The 25,562-nt window shown below is 46.5% G+C and overlaps 1 protein-coding gene across 1 annotated transcript in view; it reads left to right on the plus strand.

Annotated features, from left to right (window-relative positions):
• LOC311320420 (uncharacterized protein) overlaps positions 1-25,562 on the plus strand; it is a gene marked incomplete at its 5' end in the record, with an annotated part of 161,291 nt that overhangs the window by 80,939 nt on the left and 54,790 nt on the right. The window contains 3 exons of the mRNA XM_084452154.1: positions 6,348-6,406; positions 18,695-18,721; positions 24,914-24,940. Coding sequence (XP_084308280.1) covers positions 6,348-6,406; positions 18,695-18,721; positions 24,914-24,940 — 113 coding nt within the window. The remainder of the gene's footprint in view (positions 1-6,347; positions 6,407-18,694; positions 18,722-24,913; positions 24,941-25,562) is intronic.

The following is a 25,562-nucleotide window of genomic DNA, read 5'->3' on the forward strand; positions in this document are numbered from 1 at the left end:
TGTAAAGCACACACACGCACACACTTATTATGTAAGTCATATCTAAGAGAGAGCATCGACTTGACCAGTTCAGTAACAGTCTGTTGTTGCAGTCCTCTTGCATACGTACACTCGCCAAAACATCCAAATGGGTCTGGACTGTATCAGAGCATTGGCAATGGAGTAGAAGTGGCAGCTAGTGATCCTATAATGCAATTGAAATCACACTTTTTTTGTGATACTATATATAATAGTATGCTGACACCTCAGCATTAGTCCTATTAGACAGAGATCTTCAGATATGCACCTTATCAAGCACCATTGGATAAAAGACATGTGGGCTCAGATGTGCACTATAGCCATGGTGGCTTTGGGTAGCACTCAACACACCATGTCAAATACTGTAAGGAAGTTAATGTATTGCATGACATTTCCCCCAAATATTTGTACCTCATATACAGTACTCTACAGTAGTTCACCCAGGCCATGATTTAATGCATTTACTGTATATTATCCATTTGTAAACAGCCTGGAAACCGAATTGAAAACAAAATAACCTCGAAGTTACCTTTCGGAAAATGTTTGACACTGATAAAACGGTGTGTGTAAGGATGGAAGTTTTGGCACTGCCGTCACACTTTAATGCCAAGCTGTAGGCCTATTTCCTCAACAGAGTAGCTCTGAATGATCTGATTATGGCGTGTTTCTAGCAGGCTGGTGCATTCCAAGATTATCCCAACTAATTTCCCATTGGAATTGATTCAAATTGAGTTAGTTTGCCATGAAAAAGACAATTATTTTCTATATATCAAGAGCTGAATCATCTCGAGCTGTTTCATAAAAGTGCCCCATGCCTCGTACATCTGTTTGCCTATCCCATGTGCTCACTGGTCCTCCTACCGCTAGGGGGAGTCAGTTCAAAGTAACCATACAGTATCTAGAGAGACACACTGCCTGTTTCAACAGAAGAAATAACAGAAATCTAATCAGCTAGTACAAAGTGTATTTCAGTCATTCCAGGGGTGGGTGGTCTAATGCCATTTCAGTCGGGGACACTGCAGACTACTGTTCCAGCATAATAAGCTACAATATCCGCAATCACTGGAAAGGTCAGCATTCATTTCTGTTATGCTGGAAGGTGCAGCTTGGCTTGCTGTCTCATTACGCACACAAGCCAGTTCTCTTCAGACTAGATGTACCTCGGAGATTGGATCTTTTTGAGCACCGATTTGGTGTTTTTGGCACTGCTGTCACACTTTAAAGCCAAGCTGTAGGCCTATTTCCTCAACAGAGTAGCTCTGAATGATCTGATTATGGTCTGTATCGTGCTCAGAAACTATTCTGGTTTTGTATAAGGGTCGGGCTGCGGTGACTCCACAATGTATCAGACTGACTTCTTCAAAGAGAACAGGAGTAAATGACCAGGAAGCATCAAAGCCACAGATCCAACCAGGGCCAGAATGATAATGGAGGAAAATGAGCAGAAAAGCTGAATCCTATTTATCTATTAATATGCTGTGTATGACTGTATCTGGCACATACTCATATGTCTCAGGACTTTGACATTTCATCCACCGATGAGTCATTTGGTAGCCGATCATGAAAAAACTGCTGTCGTTGGAAATTGCAGTGTTTATGTCAAGCTAGCAAGTGTAGAAAGTGACTTTGTGTGAACTTTCAAATAAGGTCACGTGAACCAACATCGACTATATTTCAAATGGACATAACTTGTGGAAAATTCCTGTTTATGAATTTTGCCAAATACTGTAGACTTTGGTTTGTGTGGGTTTGCTAAGTAATTGTTAAAATCGCCACAACTAACAGTGGTTGGGACTGACTGAATTCTTCTTTAAGCGAAAATACATGTTTTCTTGCCATTTGTTTTCTTCAAACTGCAGTGAATGCGTGAATACAAGTCGGCTCATTCCAGTAGATTCTTTCAAAGACTTTGCAATGGCTGTTGATGGCCTCACAGTTGCGACATCCAACTCACTGAAGTTTCTGTCACAAGCCGTTACCGTCACAGGAATGGATGAAATGCCTTCTCTATGACTCTCTTGGATAATGTCCCTCATGCCAATTTAATATATCAAACCAAATCCATTGGACAGCTCTTCATGTGGCAATACCCATAATGCCCAAAGCCCTCTCTATGCCAACTAACAGTAGTTGGTATGAACATGCTATTTCAGAGCTCTTAAGTCTCATTAGATCTTTTTTTGTTTGTTTTCAGTTTCATTCAATTAAAAATCTTGCATCTCTGACTTCCTGAAAAGTCGTGTTGTCGTCATTTCATGGTAGAATGAGAAACACGCGTTCACCTGCGGCTACATAGCTCCAGCCTCACATGGGGTCTTTGTTGCCAGGGTTTTGGCTGTTCTGCTACAGTAGACTCCACCCAGGAGGGAGATGTGGATCTGATCCTCGGCCAGGGCTCTCAAACAGGGGCAACTGTTGAGAGGCAGACATCATACTGTGGCGGCAACATACTGAACAAGCAAGTGAAGTGAAGTGAAGTGAAGTATCTCTCTCTATCTCTGTCTCTCTTTCTCTGTCTCTTTGTCTCCCTCCGTCTCTCCCTCTCTCTGCCTACTTTATACTCCGGATACTTTATGTATCACCATCTTTCTCTCTCTCTTTCTCTCTCTCTTTCCCTCTCTCTGCATTTCTCAGTTTGACGTTTTAGTTCAGGGGCCTCATTTATCATTGTGGATACACCCTTTTTCATTTACACCTGATTTTTGTACTTGCTTTTCTCCGCAAATAATGTGATGTATCATGACAAAACTCGATGGGAAATATTGTGAGATATATACACAATATTTCCCATCGAGTTTTGTCATGATACATCACATTATTTGTGGAGAAAAGCAAGTACAAAAATCAGGTGTAAATGAAAAAGGGTGCATCCACAATGATAAATGAGGCCCCAGGTGTGTACGGAGAGCCAGCAGATGGCATGGGAATCAGTACATTCTGGAAAGCTGATTAGGCAAAGCTGCTGATATGTCTAAACAAAGAGATTTAGCGGTTTCAGATTAGTAATTCACACAGTGTTATACTGTAGCACTTTCGCCGACCCAAGCCTTTTAGTGCTTTTTTCAGCTGCTGATTTTTAGCCAGAAGTGAAAAGAGTCACCACACAGAGACAGTCTGGTAAATCAAAACATGAAAAAGAAAAAAATACCATCTACACTTAAATGCAGCATTGTGTACAGACAGATTCGAGCCACCGACCCTACGGTCATTGGACGACCCGCTCTACCTCCTGAGCCACAGCTGCCCCTGTAGACTATAGTTAGTCTCTGGTTCCTGACACTGTCTATAGCCTATAGTTAGTCTCTTGTTCAACACACATCTGTAGACTTCTTCTTTCGTATATCATCAGATGGCCAACTCAATGTCGTGCAGCCACACCCTCGTCTCCGGTCCTAAGTCGAAGAGGCCGGCTTCTGAAGGTGGGCTGTATAGAGGGCAGCCGGTGATTACTGTATGTGCTCGGCAGTCTGATCAGGCTCGCCACACTCGCATGCCGCACTGTCCGATAGGCCCCACTTCTTCAGAGATGACTTGAAGCGGCCGACCCCAGTGCGTAGACGATTTAGCGAGGTCCATAGATGGCGTGGTAGGTCTTCTCCTTTTACACCGCCTCCTTGGTCCCAGATTTTTCGGTGGATGCGGGAGGGCCCAACTGTCTCCCACGTCTGTTTCCAGGATGCTGCCAGCCAGGCGTCTCTGGACAAGTCCTCAGGAATAGAATGTAGCATATCTTGTGCCGCCTTGTTATAGGGATGCGAGACTTGAGCCTGCATGGTGGTGCCAGTGTTGTCGTGGCTTCGTGCAGGATGTGCCAGTCGTACTCCTGGGCTTTTCTTGCCAGGGCGAGGTTAGCCGCGTCCTGTCTGACTGGCCAGGGCGATTCCAGCTAGGACTGGCAGGTAGGACATGGGGGTGGGTTTCAGACAACCAGTTACTATCCGGAGGGCGCTGTTGATGGCAGTATCTACCTTATTCACGTGTGGCCTTCTGCTCGGCTATGGGTAGGACCAGGGCTTGCCTGGATATGCGTAGAGTCTTTGGGGAAGCTCCCCAAGTCGAACCCGCCAAGCGGCAGATGAGCGAGACCCTTGCTGTTACCTTGGCCTTCACGTCATCCAGGTGTTGCTTGTAGGACAGTGTCCGGTCCAAGCGTACGCCGAGGTACTTGGGGGCTTGCTGGAACTCCAGACAGTTGTTGCCAACACGCACGTCCAGTTCCCTTTTTGCTTCCCAATTGTTGAGGTGGTATGCTGCAGACACTGTCTTGCCCATGCTGAGCTGAAGGTGCCACTTCTCGAGGTAGCCTGCTAGGATGCCCATGTCTCGTTTGAGGCCATCTTCCATCGCCTTCCATGTTGTCTGTCGAAGCATGATGGCCAAGTCGTCCGCATAGCCGTACTTGCTAGATGTTGTATCCGGCAGGTCATGAATGTAGATGTTAAACAACATTGGTGAGAGGACGGAGCCTTGCAGGACACCGTTCTTCAGCCTTCGGAGCCTGCTGGTCTGGCCATCGCTAGTCTGTAGGGTGAAGCTACGGTTCGATAGCATCTCTATAATGAACCTCACCATGTGCTGGTCTGGGATTGTCCTCAACAGTTTCAGATGTAGTCCACAGTGCCAGACGGTGTCATATGTGGCTGTCAGAAGAGGACATTCTCTGCCTTGGTCTAGACCTTGGCTTGTACCTTGGTCTGCCAGCTTGATGATTCTTCGGTGACATTAGTTTCGTGAGCTGGTCTTGCACCATTTCTCACTACTCGCAGGGGAGGCCGCGTGAAGGCTGTCGTGTTCTCCCCCGTCTGTAGACTATAGTTAGTCTCTGGTTCCTGACACTGTCTGTAGACTATAGTTAGTCACTTGTTCAACACACACATCTGTAGACTATAGTTAGTCACTTGTTCAACACACACATCTGTAGACAATAGTTAGTCTCTGGTTCAACACACGTCTGTAGACTATAGTTAGTCTCTGGTTCCTTCATTGAGATACTGTACTGTACGCTGTGGCAAGTGTAGCATACTGGAAATGCAGAGTAGATGGTAATTTATGAGTTTCGGTCTGCATTTTCTCATGTATTTAAACCCTGCACCCTAAGAATTGTTATCTGTTTGAACTGAGTATACCTTTCTCTGTTATTCAGCTAAGAGCATGGACGCCGTGGCTAATTGATTCTGGATTAAAACCTCCCTGCACAGGCCACCACAGCAACCCCATCACTCACTTTAATTATCTTGACCTTAGCAGAAATAATAAAGCACCGTTCTTTGGCAGAACAGCGGCGGAATTAGTTTATAAAGCGGCTTACACGATCCCTGTTCACACTGTACGCCGTACGAAATGAGATCTGGATAATATTGGGTTGGGATTGTCTGGCTGGGCCGGGATGGTACTGCTGGGTTGGCTCAGACCTGATCTCCGGTCCAGGCCGATGACGGCATCTCACCAGGCCCTCCTGATGTTCTCTCGCCTTGGCTGCTCTCTGAGCCACGCTTTGAGGTGGAAAGTCACGTTGTGATAGTCTGTTCCATCAGACGTCGTCAACAATCTCACCAAATGCCTCAAAGGTTTTTTGCAAGAGATTTCACCCATTCATACTTAAGCCATGAAATGCATGGTTCCAACTTAATCCTTATGGACTATTCCAATCCCAGAGTAGCCCTAGGCCTTGACTATAGAATATTATTTTCAAAACCACACAACACAATGTATCCCTGACACAAATGTCTCCTACAGCGAAGCATATGCCTCCCTTCCTCTAAGAACGATGATCTATCTCAGGCAAGCTGCTGTTCAGTTTTCCTGAGGTAACTTGGACAGAAGAAACATCCGCCTACAGTAGAACAGTCGGATTCCCGGCATGTAGGACTTAACAACGCGTGTAATTGTTCTGTTTGCTCTCTTCCGGCAGAGCATTAGCAGACTGATGCTTTTCACGGCGTAGAGGCACCAGAGGAGAGGCTGACCTGAAAATGTCTGTTATAAAAACAAATGACAAACCGGGGCGTCTGAGCTGAAAACTAAACCACAGAGGAAGGGAGAGATGAGACTAAAAGGATAACTCTGTCGGTGGGAGAGACCTGTCTCTACTTCTGTCTGTGTAGAAATAGCGCGTAAAAACTTAATGAACCTTGGGAGCTTTGAGGTGTGTGTGTGCATGTGTGTGTGTGTGTGTGTGTGCGTGCGTGTGTGAAGATGTGAATACTTTCACACGGCTTCTTCACGACAACACTGAATCACGCAACTCACCAGTGATTAAATCTAAAGCTGACACTGGTGAAAGATAATTTGGGCTCTGACCATATTTTTTTTTTTTATTCTCTTCGCAGGCCCACCAGGAAAAAGGGGAAGAAGAGGGCGCAATGGAGAACCTGGTAAGTGTGAGTGTGTGTGTGTGTGTGTGTTTGTGTGTGTGTGTGTGTGTGTGTGTGTGTGTGTGTGTGTGTGTGTGTGTGTGTGTGTGGAGGGACATCTTTTTATCAGATACAAGTGCTACGCAGTTGTGGACCTTCACTGGACTGCCAAGCAGGACTCTCTCTCTCTCTCTCTCTCTCTCTCTGCCTTCTGCTCTCTCTCTCTCTCTCTCTCTCTCTCTCTGCCTTCTGCTCTCTCTCTCTCTCTGTATCTCTCTCTGCCTTCTGCTCTCTCTCTCTCAATCTCTCTCACTGCTCTGACACGTTGTAGTCCAGCTCAGTTCAGGACAGGTCCCAGGTCCTACTGGGGGGGGAGACATGTTTGTGGCGACACTCCTGCCTATACAGCATATGTGGTGCTTTGAATGGGAATAGTAAATTGAATTAGCAGGGGCAGGCATGCATGTCCCAGTGCTGTGGGTCAGGGCTAATGCAGAGCGATAATGGACATTGGAGCCATGCGGCACCCCTGTGTTGAGACTTCATAGCTGCAGAGGAGCGCCAATCCCTTGGACGAAAGGTACTGCCTCTCGTAAAAACAAATTAGAGTGACAGGCCAAAAGCGTGGTCCCTGTTTTGGAGCGAGATACAGCCATAAGGTAGTGGTTAGGTTATGGCAGAGGAAATGAAGTCGGACGTTGATATAAAAAGCAGATCGTTTCGACTGCTGGTGCGTTACCGCTAACTCCCAACGACGGCTTAAAAGTCACAGGAATTAAGGCTAATCAGTGCGGCAGGGCTACGCTTCAAACGGTCTCTGTTGTTTGAATTCAATTCTCTTCTTCCTTCTCTCTCTCATACTTGATTCCGCTCAATTTATTTCAAATCCTTATGGTGGAGTTCATTGATCGTGTCTCAGACGGACGGACGTGGATCGACCCGGTCTATGCTTTTCATATTTATTTCCACAGCCCTGGTCTGCCATGTGTCAAACAACGCCATGCACCCCCCCCCCAGCTAGCTCTACGCTAGCTCTGTGCTAGCTCTGTTTACTAACATGACTTTGAGAATGAAAACATGTACTCCCAGTACTGCTGCTACAACAGCTCGCAAAGCCGTGCTATTAAACAGAGCTGTCTTGCTTGGCTGTGTGGTGCTGTTTGACGCATTGCGACCAGGGCTTTTAACGAACAACAACACTATTGACAGACTCGGTCACCCTAGCTGCTTCCAACACTTCCAGCAAGCATCCCGTTGATTTCAGCACCATTGTGAAAGGGGCAAGTGCATCAACAATAGCTTTTTTCTCTCTCTCATCTGTTCGGGCAAATGAGAATCTGAACTCCCTCTCAGCAAATCGACCGGAAACAAGAAAACAAACAAACTACCTGCATGATGTCTGAATCGACCCAGCAGCCTATTAAGAGCAAAACATTTGAAAATGAAAGAGATCAATCCCATTGTGTAATGAACAATAACCTTATTTCAACATTGGAACATCTGCGGCGCGGGAGTCTACTGCTGCAGTTGGGTCAGTTGTGGGCTCGGCAGAGAGAGAGCGCCATCCGTTTAGTTTTGCAGTGTCGTATACCACGGGCTGTGCTCCAGACGGATGCATGGATAGTGGTCAGCAGACCTGTAAGTCGAACACAGTTCACAAACACAGTCAAACACCAAGGCCATGTTTGACTGAGTTTACTCGCTACAATAAAACCGATGAAAGATCCCAAAAGTGCAAAAGCTTTCGGAGTGAATCAAATGCAACCCAGATTCCATTCAGAAACGCAACCCTTAGAGGCCGCCCCCCCCAACGGGTGTCTGGGTAGCCTACACCCCTGCAGCTGTCTGCCGCAGAATGCCTCAGAGTGACCTCTGAACGTCAGTCCGGAGAGTGACTGCCCTGGTCACATACCAGGAGACATACGTCCCATACCTGTCCACCGCCCCCCCCTCCCCCCCCCCTCGCCTCCCGACCTTCACATCCTCACGTGTTGTCATTGACGTGACGTCGTCAAGAACAACAGAGGAGGGTGGATGAAAAACATCGGATGGAACGCCAAGTGACAGTTGGGGACAGAACAAGAACAAGACCAGACCGAATTGCTTTTATGACGGATTGTCTAACATGCCGTTAGGAACCGTATAATCCGACATGCATACGGGCCTTTAGTCAATGTTCTCAAACTATGGCAGAGGGCCATGGTGTTTGATGGTGGATTGTGACTGAAGGACAATGCTATTACTGAGAATAAGGATCCTTCTTGAACAGTGATGAGGGGCCGTGGCCTACAGCTTCTTGTGCTTCATCTGACAGACTTGCAGAAACGTTCCACGTTACCACTTTCTGCATTTCCTGTCCTCATTATGCGCTGTGGGTGTTGTGATGTAGTCTAATTTGGATAATTAGGCCTTGATTAAGACAAACGGCTCTGTATGCAACATACGGTAGCAGTACTTAAGTCATTTATTTGCAATGACACTGCTTAGTATATTGTCCCTCTTGGGCAGCCGTAGTGAATAACAACTCACTTTACTAGTACACAAACAAGGGAACAGCAGAATGCTGTACCTGCTTAAAAAAAAAAAAAGAAGCCATTAAGTTAGCTTGACTGCTCAACGAACCATAAAACAAGGGTTGTGAAGTGTAGCCCCTGCAAGCCTCCAACAGGGGTTCAGCTAAACGGCGCAGCTGCAGCTCTCTACCTGCAGCCAGGAGGAGGACTGACCAGAGACCAACGTCTCGTAAAACAAATCCCACCTATTTTTATTTTTTTATTTTTTGGGAAGGTGAAGCAGCTGGTCTCCCCTAATAAGAACCTTCGGAGAGCCGCTGATTTGCGTGGCTCTGAAGTGCGCCGAGCCCCTGAGTGCCGCGGTGCGGATCCTTTGAGCGCTGGTAATTGAAGGGGGGTGGGGGTGGAAGGGGATGGGAGTCGCACCTTGCAAAAGAAGGGGGACATTTTTTACAAGCGCACAACCCCTTGTAGCAGTAAAATTAGAGCCACTTCTAAAAAAAAAAAAGTAGTCGTGAGATGTCCCTGGTCTCTCTGGCATTGTTGTTCGTCCAAGGTGGACAGAGGATGCCAAGGATCAGTTTTGTCACAAAGCTGTAAAGGCCAAAGGTACATGTAAAGGTTTGCTTTTGCAGTTATTCAAAAGTACAGTGCCTGGATGAAATAGTATTTAGTAGTATTAGTATTAGGATGTGATAGTATTTAGTAGTATTAGTATGAGGATGTGGTAGTATTTAGTAGTATTAGTATGAGGACGTGGTAGTATTTGGTAGTATTAGTATGAGGATGTGGTAGTATTTAGTAGTATTTGTATGAGGATGTGATAGTATTTAGTAATATTAGTGTGAGGATGTGGTAGTATTTTGTAGTATTAGTATGAGGATGTGTATTTTGTAGTATTAGTGTGAGGATGTGTATTTTGTAGTATTATTATTAGTATGAGGATGTGGTAGTATTTTGTAGTATTAGTGTGAGGATGTGGTAATATAGTATTAGTGTAATCAGTTTCCGGAAGTCCTGTCCTATGTCTCATTACTTATTTCCTCTGCCGTTGTGAATGAATGGGAGCCCCAAGCCCAAATTGTGTGTGTGTGTTGGGGGGGGCTGCTCTGTTCGGCCCCTCTCTAGAGGCTGTGGGGCCCCAGGCACAGCGCATGGTCTGTGTGTGTGTGTGTGTGTGTGTGTGGGTGCGTGCGTGCGTGTGTGTGGGTGGGTGTATGTGTGTGTGGGTGCATGCGTGTGTGTCTGTGCGTGTGTGTGTGTGCGTGTGTGTGTGTGTAGGCTCTGCTGTCGCTGAGCAAACGAGTGTCATTTTTAGAAAGCCAGTAACGTTCTGCAGCTCTTGGTCCTGATTGGATAATGGTCCGAGTCTGGTACAGTGCTTTAGTCGGCTGTGTTATCCGGTGAAATGTGTACTAACTCTACTCTCGTTGTTGTGTTTGTTCTTTTCCAGGACCTCCAGTAAGTATTCGTGACTTCACAGCTTCTCTGAGTGTGGTAATGTATTTTCAAAGGTAAAACCTCCAAATATGGTAATTCCATGTATTGGCTCCCGGGGAGGCCTTGGCGCTGTCTAGCCAGGAACCTCATCTAACACATAATTAGCTCTGTGAAAAGGTTGTGAGTGTAACACATTTTTAGCAAAGTGCTAGATATTTCTTCCTGCTCATTTTTCATACTCAAGTCGAGACGTTTTGTTTTGATCCAGCTGAAAGGCAAATCCGGCAGATCCAACCACAAACAGAAGCTCTTTTGTGCGACCGGTTGTATAAAAAAGCCTTTGAGCTCCGCCATGTAATCGGACTATATGATTAAAATAATATTTTCATCCATGCCTTCCCCTAATAGGCGACCTATCCTTCTCATCTGGGGCGGCATGGTTTGCAGTAACCCACACTACAGCCCGTGACTCTGCCAGTCCGGCCAGCCCTCTGCACCCAGAAAAGAGCGCCTCACTTCATTATGTGCTAAATGATCTAAGAATCTGTTCTTCCGCACAGAGAAAAAGAGAAAAAACCCAGTGTTTCTGAGAGATGAAGACAAACCCATATATATATATAAGTCATATATATAACCGTGTGGGGTTTCTGACATCTCATGGTGACCGGGGTCAGCCTGGCCTGTGCGTGTGTGTGTGTGTGCGCGCGCGCTCTGTTAAAATAATTTATTGAATCATCGGGAGTGCGTGGGAGATGGAGTGGTTGTAATAGCGTGTGTCGAGTACGCCGTAAAAGCTGTAAGTCACTCCCACCACGCCTCCCTGGCTGCTTGCTCTAGGGGGTCCGGGGGAAATAAGTGAATGCAGGTGGTCTCACCTCTCTCTCTCTCTCTCTCTCTCTCTCTCTCTCTCTCTCTCAACTCCCCCTCTCACCGGACCTCACTGATATACAGGCTTCTGACATGCGCACGTACCTCAGAAGGCCTGGCTCAAAATCGCTTTCAGATACATTCAAGTGCACTTGATTTAGCTTAAAACGACATACCAGGTGGGCACTTTTGGAACGGTTCCATTAGTTGCATTGCGCCAGGTGAACTAAATCAAGCGCCCTTAAAGTGATAGAAAACAAATAGTGTTTTCACGGAGGTCCGTCCACCAGACCACTGCTCTAAGTTCATGACGCAGGCATTTGCCTTAGAATTTGTTTGTAGTTACTGGTTTTAAGGGGGATAAAAGGGATGTGTATCTGGCAACCCAGTATTACGGCAACCCTGCTTTCTGAATTAAATCTACGCTTTGACTTTCAATAATCCAATACTGTAGGTCCACATGAACAGTAGGTCCACATGTTACCATGTACTCTCCACGAATGGTCTCTCTCCAGGATCTGACAGCGAGTCACCAACAGTCACTGAATCCATTTCAGGACAAAAACAAAAAAGCAATCAGCGTCATGTTCTTCAAAAGATGGTAGCCAGAGATCCGATGCGGCGTCTCGTATGAATGAACAGTCGGAATGTCGAAGAGAAGAGGACAGTACAGTAGTTGTCTTCTGACTGTGACACATGCAGACCGCGGTTTCTTCTCTATGACCCAGGCCCTGCCAGTGTGCGTGCACGCCATGGAGCGCTAGTCAGTCAAGCATAAAAGCTTTGTCCCCGAGGCTGCAGGGTCACCGTTCTATTTCCTCACCACCAACACCATCCATCTGTTCTGAAGCGTTCTATTGGCTAGCATGCAGTCAAACCAGCTGTAGCATTTCTGAATGTAAAGTAACGTTTGTCGACAGGTTTTCATACGATCCATATACGACCATGGGTCATTTATTCACAACCTCAGCTCTTAATCTCAATTCTGACTCAACGTAGGTAGTAGTGTCTCTCAAAGCAATCGTGTAACTGACGCCAGGATCCACACCTTGAGACCAGAGGCACCTTAGCTCGTTAAGCTAAAGCCTCTATGGGCACAAATCCCCATGCTTCACACAAATGCCATTCGTCGTCACAGACACTCGCCGAACCATGTCTGTTTTAATAGCAGCCAAACACAGACGATCGGGACGTGATGATAAGCCCTCTGCAACATCCACCTGCACTCCTTCACACGCGCTGGGGCTTCGTCACGCCCTACTGAGACTTGAGCCTCAGCCGGAGGGGAGCGATCTGTCGCGGCCGTATGAATTATGCAGCCGTAGTGGTAGGAACGAAGCCTCGACAGTCATTATTCAGCGCCCTGCAGCACCTGTTAATAAAACATACTCCTGCTGGACTTTGATCGCTTCCGCTGCAGGCCAAGAATGAGACGCGGGCATTATCGACGACCGAGGAGGAGGGGGGGGGCGTAGGTGTGTGTGGGTGAAACACACACACACACGCACGCACAGGTTCTCTCTCACACACGCAACGCACACATGCTGTTCCGCGCACATCCTCCGGAGCTGCTTGTCAAACTCGACGACTATTCCCTCAGAGACTCGAAACGAGATCTTACTGACGCGGCGGCGTTTATGTCTGCTCACGAGGGGGGCGAACCGCCGTGACACGGGAGCGCTGCTGGCTGTGGATGTGACAGCTTCACATGAGCTTCGGCCTTTTAGATGTCAGGCCCGCTCCTCTCCACGAACGCCTTGTTCTCAGGGAGTTACAGCGGGGACTTGACAACATCCTTCTGGGTCCGCCTTTTTTTGCTTTTTTTTTTTTAAAGTGTGCTTTTGCAACAGAGCACTTTGGATTGATCTGAACCAAGGCCATTGCAAGAGGAATTACAGATTAGAGTGTTATTAGATAGTACTTAGTCATTAGTAAGGTATTACTTAATTAGCAATTATTAGTACTGATCAAGATGCTGTTTATTTACCCCAACAACATTCTCCCTTGCTCTGCATGCTCTCCATGCCCACAAAATCCTTGGCATCGCTCTCTGCCATCCCCAGTGAGGCTGTGAGTCATTAGTTATGTATGATCCCTGTATGGACCGAAAAGGTCTGCAGCAGAAGGCTCTCCCCGGAATAGGATGATGTTTTACTGGGCTGCCCTCTCCAGGAAGAACCCCCCCTCCCACCCTGGGTCTATGTGTTCAGGAGAGAACGGCCTCATCGCTTCCCCCCAAATTGCAAGGTGATCCGGCTAATTAGCTTGACCGCCGCAGAGCATCTACAAGCCTGGAGGACTTTTATGACGCTAATCTGCTGAGCAGGCACACACACACACACACACACACACACACACACAAGCACACTCACTCATTAGACTGCACACACACTTATGGTGTACATATATACACATACAAATGTGCGTGCACACACACACACACACACACACACAGACACACACATTAAATCCATTTTATGCCGGCTAATTGTGATACACTGTGGATATGGGAACCAGATGCCATTCCCAAGTCAGTTTTCCAGTGTGGTTTTCCTATCCCTGCCTAACCTCTGCATGGAGATTCCTCAGACGAGCACCAGCCACTTGCGGCCGTCCGCCGCTGCCCGGCCCGACTGTGATTGCTCCCATCCCGCCCGGGCCCCCATTAGCCGCCCGCGCCCCAGATTCCCCCGGGGCCCGCGGTAATGTGATCGAGGGTTCTCCCGTGCTCCGGCTAGCACACGGGACGCGAGGCGCATCTCTCGCTCTCCGTTTCCCCGGGCTGCGTGTGTCGTTTGACATCACCCCCCCCCCCCCCTCCACCCCACCTTCTCATCTTCGCTCTGGAAACGGCGATATGTACTTTTCACAGTTACCCCGTCACCTCGTCACTTTATCACATAATGGGTTTGTCGGCTTACGGAGGCGGACAGCTCTGGGTTTTGGGGTGGGGGAGGGGGGGGGGGGGTTTGCGAGGGAGAGAGTTAACAGAGAACGCTAGTGCACAAAGACAACCGGCTTATATAACGGCGTACAGGCAGAGGATCTTTATTGACTTGAAGCCTGTGAGATGTGAAAAGACCCAGCAGACTGCAAAGAATCCTTCCAGAACAATGCGCCATTCAGCGGCCGAAGCCAAACAGAACCCGTCCAGTCTTCATTCATCGGCCCGGGCAGCGGCACACAATGGAACCTGCCTGGCCGTCCAACTAACACATTCCCCCTAAAGGTGCACAAGGCTAGTTCAGATTGCTCACGGTTTATGGCTTTTACAACGATTGCCACCCCGGGTTTATTTGCAAAGTTATGATCTGCCACGGACGTCATGCATATTCCCTTTCCATAAGAGGGCGGAGGTGGGCCGGGGGGGCGCCGGTTTGAGCGTGGACGTTCTGGCCTGGCTTTGATGCCAGTGCTGTATCACTCGGTGATGGAAGCGTGCCATGCTTGTTGCCGCCGGCGTCAATGACTGGACTGAGAAGGAGGCGCACGGCCGGGTTAAGTACCGTCTGGTTTTCTGTCCACCCGGGAAATCATTTGAGGATTCTCATCCAATTTTTTTAAATATTCGATTTCAACTCTGAACTTTAGTCTCTGTTGGCTCTGTGGGCTGAGGGGTTCTGCGTACACACGGTGTGTTTCCTTACAGACAGCATCCACAAATGCTGCGTAGCTGCTTGAAAATGAGCAACCCCCCTCACCCGAAAGATGTAAAGAAGGAGGTTGTTAAAGTAATAGTCGTTAGCCTGTGCACTTCAGGATGCCAGCGCTTCGGGGTGGAATGATTCGTTCCATGTGGCCGACAGCACCAGCAGCCAGCGAGCCCCGCTGGCTCGGGTTCCTCCACACGGGGATGGATGCACACTTTGATGGATTGATTTAACAAATCTCCACACACTGAGCAGGTTGTTGCTCCAGTGAAAACCAATACAGCTTACTCCGGACAGAAGCGGCGCGCAGATGCCCGCTACCCCCCCCCCCCCCCCTCCCCCCCCCCCCCCCGACATCGTGCAGCCCCCTGGATTAGGTGGATCGCTTTTGCAAGATTGTACCGACACCACGCAGCCAAAGCCACAAGAGCGATTTTACTCGTGTCAACAACAGTGAAGGCGGTGGACGGCGTCCAGACTCGGTATTGCTCCAGACTTGGCGTAAGCTGTCAGCCTCTCATCCATCACGCTTGGGAAAATTATAGGAGAATAAAAGAATGAAATATGGATATACAGTGGCCTGACCTCGGGTTGGAACAGCTGAAATGCATCTGACAGGACCCGTAGGCCCTTCTGCGAGCGCATGGGCTGCCCCAGAGCTTTAATACAGAGTGATACTAGCAGGTTAGGCTGTCTCCCCTGCTTCTGCCGGCCTTTGTGAAGTACTAAGTACGAAGTACTAATGACAATTTACTTATTTCCTCTAGAGGATCAATAGAGAAAAAACAATATTCCTCATGATCTTAATAATCTTCAGGCAGATACTGTACAGTAGAGCAAACATGTATTCATGAAAGCACGGAGAACTCTTTACCCAGGTCGTCGAGCGCTAATCGTGGCTAGTGTCCAGCTCCTCCGAGCCAAGCCAGACGTCCGCAGACCTCGTAAAGAAAGGCCTGATCATCACACACCGCTCCAGATTTCATTGCCGCCGGCAACAGGCAGTGCATTGGTCGGAAGATTACAGAGCGCCCCCCCCCCCCCCCCCCCCCCTCCGAAGTGAAAGCCAAGACTTTGTGTTTAACAGCCTTTACTGTTTCATATCGGTATTAAGTGGGGGGGGAGTTATGTGATTCTATTTGAGTAGCTCTGTGGGGGGAGAGTTTCCCAGGTCTCTGTGGGGTTCTCCCTGGTTTTCCTGTATTCTCACGCTTCCCGCTGCGTCTTTCTCAGGGTTTTCCTCTCTTATAAACCGCCCACTGATTACAGGCCCCTGGTGCGGGAGAGGGACATTGCTTGCAGCTCAAAAAAAAAAGAAGTATTAATTTATTTGTGTTCATCTATTAACATGTCTAAATATCGTTTCGTCGGAGGCGCTGTGCGGAGCGGTGGCTTTGCAACCGGGGGCTTCACTGAACGCTGGGAAGCTGATCAAAGACGAGCGCGCTACATTGGGCAGCTCAACGAGCAATGTAGCCCCTCTGGGCGTAGCCGCCGCTCTGAGGCAGGGGCCCGCTGTACTCGCATGCGGAGTAAAACGCAAACATACGCACGCGCTCATCGCGACCAACGCTCCGAGGCGCAAGCTAAACCAAAAGGGGGGTGTAGAAATTACCGGTTAAGGGAGGCTGTATGCACCTCTTCGTTTCAATACATTCTCTGGGGGGTGGTGGTGGTGGGGGGGGGGGGGGGGGGGGTAACAGCTCAGTGAAAGGCACTTAGTGTTACTCCCGGAGCTGGACCAGAGCCAGGGGGATGTCTACCCTGTCCAAGTGATGCGCAGAAGTAATATATACGCAGCATAATGAGCAGGTGCGGATCACGGCGGCGGAATCCTTTCCTGCGCACGTTGCTGTCAAATGGAAGCTGTGCATGAGGAGGCATGTTTGCTTTCCTGGGCCACCGTACAACAGGGGCTCAGTGCGCTAAGGGCAATCTCTACTATTGAATGGGCAAATTGTATCAAGAAGTTGTTAGCCCTGGTAATAAAAAAAAAGTACCACTCACAATTTCAGGAGCCAACATGGCGGCGTAGTATATGAGAAAGGCATGAATACCAGTAGTGCTGATGTAAGCGATAAATCACATTTTGGGGCTCAGTCTTTGTTTCTTTCCCATAAAAAAAACAAAAACAGAAACGATATCACATTTTTACCCTGTAACAGAAAACAGAGTACCACCAAATGGATCTTGGTTCTACAGTAAATTGAAGAGAAACCATTGAACTTCAACTCAACCTCATGAGCAAGCTCCATCACGCTGCCACAGTGATTATAAAGCAATTCAACTTTAATGAAATGTTAAAGTCATATGAAGTGATTGGAGGTTCATTTCTTTCCACTAACTTGTTGCTGCCCAGACCTTGGTAGCTAATGCAGTATGTACGGCTGTCTTGTGAACCAAGAAATGAAGTGCTTATGTGCTTACGGATTCAACACTTTATAAGTTTATGGCAGCTGCTTGTCATTGGCTGCCTGTTTGCCTCAAGGCAGTTTTCCCCCTTTGCAACAAAAAGCCTCAGTTGATTTGGGCGTTCCCTATATTTGCTCCTCAGCTCTGGACTCGGGGGTCTAAACCAGTGCTTTCACAAACTGTGATAAACGTTCTCTCACAATAAGGCAATAATACTTGGTGTTTCAGGATGGCCAGCTGTGGTGTTTGCAGGTGTATTGTGGCTCTCGGCAAAAACAAACTGGGAGAAACACCAGGACAAGACCGTTTAAAAATAGCCAACGCGTGTCCCCTAGGGGATGTTCCAAGCAGGAAACTACATCACCCATGAGCCTCCTCACCAACCTCACCGCAGGTGAAGTGGGGGATTTATGGTGAAGGGAGGCGAGCCTTACCAAGAAAGCCAGCGTCCTCAATAGGATGAGGAACAGCCTGTAGTTAGGGTTCAAACTTCAAATAAAGGAGTCTAGCTGCTGGCAGTTAAACAGCAGACGCTCGCCGAGAGTCAGTATCGCCATTCACAACGACCGGTGTCTGCATGTTACAGTGGAATTTCTAACAGCTAAAGGGGAGGTGACCTGGTTGGAACCTGGTTTCCTTAGCAGAGCGTTGTGGAACTTGGCTGGAGAGAATGGCTGGAATACCTCTTGGAGCTCTTCCACGCTAAACTGTCAGAAGGTTTGCCAACGCACCGCAGAGCGCCTGCAGGCCGGCTATTCTGGGCCTCAGACACTGAGAACAACACATAAATAACAGGCCTCATATTCAACACCGTCAAAACTATTGATTACAGTCTTGACGTAATCAGTGACTAGAGTTTGCCTAAAAGATGTCGTCTTGCCATGGCTTGGGAACAGCCTTAGAAAAACAAAGAGTTTCTTTGCCGTTGTACGTGTGGTGAAGTGTAACAGTTTAATTCCGATTTTTCCAATGCTGTAGCGCAAGGAGGGACTACCCGAGCATTTAACAACATTATTGAAAAAAAAATCTGTGCTAGAGAGCAAACTCATTAAGAATCCTCCTGAGTGTGTGTCCTGCCCTCGAATAACCTCCGTCACCCATAACCTTTTAAAAGGCCGACCCAGGAGCCTTCACCGGGTGATCGACAGTCATTGGAATGCACGTCATTCTCCCTAAACTGTGTAAAGATCTATATTAAATTAAATGTTACGCCCCGTTGATGGAATTGGCCTGGGACTTGCCAATGCTTGGGTGGATGTTGATGGATTTATGCCGACGAGTAAACATGGAGTTGATTTGTTCTGTTGTTTTTGATTTTGCCTGTACGCTTGTTTAAAGGTGTGTTGCAGAACTCCATTTAATAGCCTACTGAAGATACAGTTAGAGCTTTTCCCCAAGATGTGTACTCTCTACTCAAATTTCTCTCTTTTGTGTCCAATAGGGTCCACCTGGTCCACGGGGTGATAAGGTAAGAAATATATTTAGTACGGTATGTGACTTAAATGTTAAAGCAGCCCAACGTAGGATGTGGTATTTCTGTGATTTGGCACCCCCTACAGGTTCACTTTTGCACAACCGTCGTAAAATTGTTCAGTACAGCTGCACGCCTGCATTTGTGAAACCAGTCTCCAAACACCCACATGAGACAACAGAAAACAGTTGATAGCTGGAATAAAAGGGCCTTGTTAGTATATATATATATATATTCCTGTGATAGTCACAACTAATGTCGGTCTATTGACAGCCTCGTTGGCCCAACTTGCAACAGTACACACACACGTGCATGCATCCATCTCCAAATGCGGTAACTACAAATCATACAATGGTGCACTTCATGGCTCCTGACAATCCGTGTGGCTAACCAACTAGTCACAAAATGCTGCACAATGCTCCTGACAATCCTATTGTGTGGCTAGCCAACTAGTGCTGCAATAAGTTACCTAACAAAACTAACTCAATTCCACATACATACCACACACTTTGTCAGATCGGCAACTCTAACTCAACTGTTACACTAGCAAACAAATGTCAGCCTAACACACGCGATGTAGTCAGCATGCATCCTCAGATATTCACGGCTAACACAGCCAAACGTCAAGCAATTCTAACAACATAAGAGTCAGACTCATAGCCAGACACGCCTTCCATTACACTTCGTCAGCACGCTAACTCGCTAGCAATCAGTCTAAAAGGTTACTACACCACCAGATTGAAGTTTAGCTAGGGAACATGGTGCCCCAAGCTAGCTAGATTACATGGATCCTCATACATTCACATCTAGCACAGCCAAACATCAAGAGATTTCAGCATAAGACATAGCAAGCTTGCTAGCCTAAATTAGGCTAGCTAACAATAGTACAGTACTTACAGTACAAGTTCAACAACAAAGAGGCCAGCTCTGCATAAGTCTTGCAGCCTTTCACTGTGAAGCTCCCGCCAGCAAGTAAAAGCCTATTAACTCTAGTTTGGCTTCTGGCTTGGTCTCTTTCTCTTTTTTGGGTCTGTCTCTTTCTGTGGTGTTCCTCTTTGGTCTTTTCGCCTCCACCATGATGTGTATAATACTGTGATTTGAGAATTTCTACTATTATTTTAGCAATAGCCAGCGGGGGTTGGTGTGTGAAGTAATGCTGTAAAGTGTTACGGATTTTCTGTGAAAATAGTGGCCCGCTACACCAAAATGATTTCAAGAAGAAGCATTTTGGGGGAGGGGTGGGAACAAAAGAGGCAACTTTCTGCCTATTACAAGACAGTGTACCATCAAAATGATTTTGAAGCTGTTATTTCAAGGTTAAAAAACTACATTGAGCCGCTTTAAATGTTAACGACGTTAAGATCAGCCCAGATGAGTGTATCTACGGGTGCATTTTCTTTGACAGAGACATGATCCAAACCTTTTGCTCTACGTCATCCATTAACCATATTAAAACCATATTAAAACATACTTTTATTACGTTTATGCATAAAGTATGAAGTTCTTTCGCTCCCGTCTAAGACATTAGAGTGTGCAAGTTGTGCACGGTCCTCTGCAGTTCCCGTTTTAAAACGCTAAGTCTCCCTGACCTCAGTCTCGGCCTCTGAATATTTAAATCCTCCCGTCGTTCACAAATCCACGGCACACTACATTAATTACCGAACACCAGGCCCCCGACTGAAGAGCTGAAGCGCTTCGCTGGGCAGCCCTCTGTAAAATGGCAGCGGAGCAGGAGAAGGAACCGCACTGTTTTAAGTCTCTTTCTGAGTCTGTCAGACCGGGAGGACGATCTGTATCCCTGCTTACGCCCGGGGGACATGAAAACCATGCAAATGTATGAGGTTTCTTGATATACTGTACACACACACTCGCTGGAAGCAGGCTGTGTGTCGGGCAGCACCAATGATTCCCATGCCTATAAAAAAAGGAGAAATGTTTTCAGTACTTCAGTACTTCTTAGCATGGCTGGACAGGAAAATAGCTGAGTGATCTAGAGGGAACGCACTACCAGTACATGTTAGACATGGCACCACTTACCGCTCCTTTGAACACAGTCTTATAGCCTGGCTCCTAAGCAGACAGGTGGGTCATCATACCAAGCATCCTCATACCTGCCCAGTCTGTTCTTATCTGTGTGTGTGTGTGGGTTCTGGACGACACCTGTCCAGTCTCTCTTCTTATGTGTCTGTGTGTGTGTGTGGGGGGGGGGGGTCAGGGTGATATAGTCTCCATTCTGGTCCCTCTGTGTTCTGGTCCTGCTGACTGTGAGTTGTCTGTTGGGGCTTCTGTCTTGTTGTGTATGGCTCTGTCCTGTTTGCCATGGCTTGTGTTTTTGTTGTCTGTGGCTGCTGTGTCTGCTGGTGCTTATGTCTTGTGCACAACTGTATCTTGTCTGCTAATGTCTGTGTCTTGGTGTATTTAACAGTGTCCGTCAGCTGACTGCTCATGCTGTCATGAAGAATTGGCTTGTCTCACGCGTCTTAACGTGCTATTGCCTTCCTCTCCTCCTTCTTTATAGTACTGTTTTGTATAAATTGCTTTTAATAGTTTTTTTGTGTGCGTAAGCCAGCGCACCTAGGATAGCGTTTGTCTGGTTATCACTCCCTCCCTCCCTCCGACACTCTGGACAATGTTGACCTGCATTTCTCTGTTGGCACCACATAAGGCAGTAGTCCCAGCACACCAAAATAAAGAAGGACACCAAAATCAACCCGTTGATCTCCACTCCACAAGTAGAGTAGTAGTGAGAGCTTTGGACTCCCACCCGGGAGATCGGGGTTCAAGACCTGATGGGGATGATTTTATGGGACTATACCCCAAACCTCCACACGTTCATCCTTTCACTCTGACCTTTACCCCTTGCCTTATAGGTCAGATCCTGTCCCAACCCCAACCCTTATTCTAATCCCAACCTATGGAGTCAAAATGAGGCCAGAAAGCATTGTAAACGTAAGTGAAGTATTGTAAACAAAAACATATGAATTGTAAACGTAAGTGAAGTATTGTAAACGTAAGTGAAGTATTGTAAACGTAAGTGAAGTATTGTAAACAAAAAATATATAAATTATTACTTAATTATTAAAAAATAAAATAAAAATTGCATTTACAATACTTTTTTGCATTTACAAAACCTTTTCTGCATTTACAAAACTTTTCTGCCTTTACAATACTTTTTCTGCGTTTACAAAACATTTCTTGCGCTGCAAAACATTCTGGCCTCTCTTTGACGTGGGGGCGGGGTTAGATGAGTGGCGTGTCCAGAGAGGAAGAGGCGGAGTTTCGGGATGCCCACCGCCATATGAGCGCTGCTCAACGTTTTTTGGACTTCTTCTATGGTTTTGATTTATATATGGCGGTGGGCATCCCGAAACCCCGCCTCTTCCTCTCTGGACACGCCACTCATCTAACCCCGCCCCCACGTCAAAGAGAGGCCAGAATGTTTTGCAGCGCAAGAAAGTTTTGTAAACGCAGAAAAAGTATTGTAAAGGCAGAAAAGTGTTGTAAACGCAGAAAAGGTTTTGTAAACGCAAAAAAGTATCGTAAATGCAATTTTTATTTTATTTTTTAATAATTAAGTGATTATTTATATATTTTTTGTTTACAATACTTCACTTACGTTTACAATACTTCGCTTACATTTACAATTCATATTTTTTTGTTTACAATACCTCACTTACGTTTACAATACTTCACTTACGTTTACAATGCTTTCTGGCCTCATTTTGACTCCATACCAACCCACACTCCTTGGACTCCCACCCAGGAGACCAGGGCCCAAGACCCGGTGGGGATGACTTTATGTTATCATCAGTATTTTAGCCACTGACCCCTACCATTAATGTTATGGAAGCTGCTGCTAGTTGTTGTGAGCTCATGAGCTAACTGGCTATCCCGCTCTCATTGTGCTGGATTAGCATTGGAAGCATTGGAACTGATGTGTCCAGGCGACAAGACCTATCTTAATTTATCAGACATTATTTCATGTCGTTTCAATTCACAGCTATTTCAGTGGCATGACAAGCTTCCGTCCTACCAGTCCTGAACAGAAACAAGCCAGCCACGCACATAAGCCAGGCTGGACCTGGCCTGGTTTTAATTTGTTTGCATGCTTTAATGTTTTCCCATTTTTAATGGCTTTTTCAACACCGGGCCCACAGACAACAGTTGAAAATTAGCCTCGGCTAATACTGACGCATTTACAGCAATATTCATGAATGGTTACTGTCCCTGTAAAAATAAAGGAAAATAGTGGAAATAAAATAAAATAAGATCCTAACTGGATCCATGTCCATACTAACCTGACGCAACAGCATAACCAGCTGGGAACTCTCCATTGGAAACAGTTTGGAACAGGGCAGGCACTTCAAAAATACATGGAAGGTGATTGGATGAACCATTTGTCTGACAGCGTCTATCATGCGTGAACTTCAACCGCTCCTCACTGTCATCACACCTAAACCCGCCCAGTGTAGCTGTTAGTATTTCAAATTCCTCAGAACCAACACTGATTGGTGCGATAGTTTTCTGATATGGCACAAACAGATCTCTATGGAGAGTATACAGACTGATTTGCGAGAAAACCAGAATGTGAGCTCACAAGATCAGGATGGTCTCACAAGGCTACGTCCATACAGGACGTGTGCCATTTCAACTCTTACTGCTGTCATTTGACAATTAAAGCAGCAACTGTTTATCCCACTAGAGTTGAAGGAATGGTGGACTGGGTACAGTATATGTGCCAATTCACTGGTATATTTCAAAACTGTTTCCTTGTTATACAAATAGAATACTCGACTAACTATCACACTAAACATGACTAAACGTATCTAAACATTACTGACGTTCTTAAGCAAGAGTTTCATTGAATTAGTTTCGGCCTTTTACACTTACTGGCATGGAATAAAGAAAACAGTTTAGTGGTCAAATCTCTTTAGGATGAGTAGGGTACTCCTAACAACTCTTAGATACACACACACACACACACACAAACACACACACACACACACATTATTACAGTTCCAATTATTATTATTTCAGTTTCCATGCTTTTCCGATCTATCCACTTTCCACTCCCAACATTGCGCAGTGGAACCACCACTCTTTTCAAACTCACACTCAAACACATGCGCACACGCACACACGCGCACACACACACACACACACACTTGAAACTGAGCCTCATCATAGCTCCATGGTCAGGGGAGCTCTCAGTTCACACAGAGATGAATCCCAGGGCTTCGTACAGCGGGACGGTAAGGTCTCCCCCTCATCGTAAGCAGAGGGATCAGGCCTCTGGTCTGCCTTACCAAACATCCACAAGCTTACCAAACCTCCACAAGCTTACCAAACCTCCACAAGCTTACCAAACCTCCACAAGCTTACCAAACCTCCACAAGCTTACCAAACCTCCACAAGCTTACCAAACCTCCATAACCTCACACTGCCCTCTGAACAGGCCTTACTAAACCTCCACAACCTCACACTACCAACCCAACAGGCCTTACCAAACCTCCACAACCTCTCAGGCCTCTGCCTTACCAAACCTCCATCGCCTCACACCCCATCCTCCCTCTCCTCCTCCTCCTCCCTCATCCACGTCAGTCTGTGTTATCATAAGTGATTTTACTCTCAACCACAATGAATAGTTGAGGTTGCCTGTATTATTTTTCTTCATCAATGTGTTTTGAATTATGCCTCCACCATTTTCCCCTCCCTGTGATAGCGTGTGTGTGTGTTCATGTGTGTGTGTGTGTTCATGTGTGTGCGTGTGTGGATGTGTTTGCATGTGTGGGTGTGTTTGTATGTTCAAGGGGCACCAGTCAAATCAATTTGCTATCATGCTTTCAATCCACCATGCATATGGTATAAATATCAATATTTTGTGGGTAATAACTTGATGGATGAAGCTGTTTATGCAGCTCCAAAAAAGTGTTGCTTATGACATGCAAGTTAGCTATCATCATCACACTTTCTTGGGGTTACGAAAATAGCGATATCTATCACATTGATATTAATACCACCTAAATAATTACACGATTTCATCATAAAAGCATGGTGGATTGATGGAAAATTTGATTTTAAGTGAAGTGCCCCTTTAAATTTTGTCGGTTTGGGTGTGTGTGCATGTGTGCACACAACGCATCTGGTCGATCCTTGTGTTTCAAGACAAATTCTTTGTACTTCTTGCAGGGGGATCAAGGCGACCAGGGACCTCGGGTATGTGGTTTGCTCCTGCTCCTCGTCACCTCTGATTGGCTGACGAATGTGACTTTGGTGTTACTGTATGTCTCCCTCAGCAGGATTGTGGGTAAAAGGTTTGAGATGCATGGAATTCCAGGGATCCTATTCTTCCAGTTCTGCCAAACTCAACAAACAGAGAAATGGCTGCGCCAAAGTGCAAATACCTCAGAGAAGCAATGTGTGGAAATCCTACTTGGTGGGCAAAAATTGTAAAGTCTTTTATTTTAATTTTTACATTGTTACTTGTTGATACTATTTCTACCTTCCAAAGTAGGAGTGGCATTTATGTGGAAAACATTCGTGTATCTTCAGGATTGGCACCACAATCAAGCCCTCATCATTATCTCCTTCTCAGTAATTGTTCGTGACTCACTTGAAAACACATTGAGCCACTTTTAGAGACATTAATCTTTTCCAGATCGGTTGTTTGACATTTCCATAGAAGTGGACCCTCTAAATGATAATGGGAATGCATTGCTTCGCCTGAGGGATGCAGACTACAGTATATTAAGCAGGCTTGTTTGAAGATGGTTGCATTAACTGGGTCCTATTCCAGTTTCGGCAAGCACACACACACACACGCACACACACACAAACA

The sequence above is a fragment of the Borostomias antarcticus genome (genome assembly GCF_949987555.1).
Source record: "Borostomias antarcticus genome assembly, chromosome: 17".
Lineage (NCBI taxonomy): Eukaryota > Metazoa > Chordata > Actinopteri > Stomiiformes > Stomiidae > Borostomias > Borostomias antarcticus.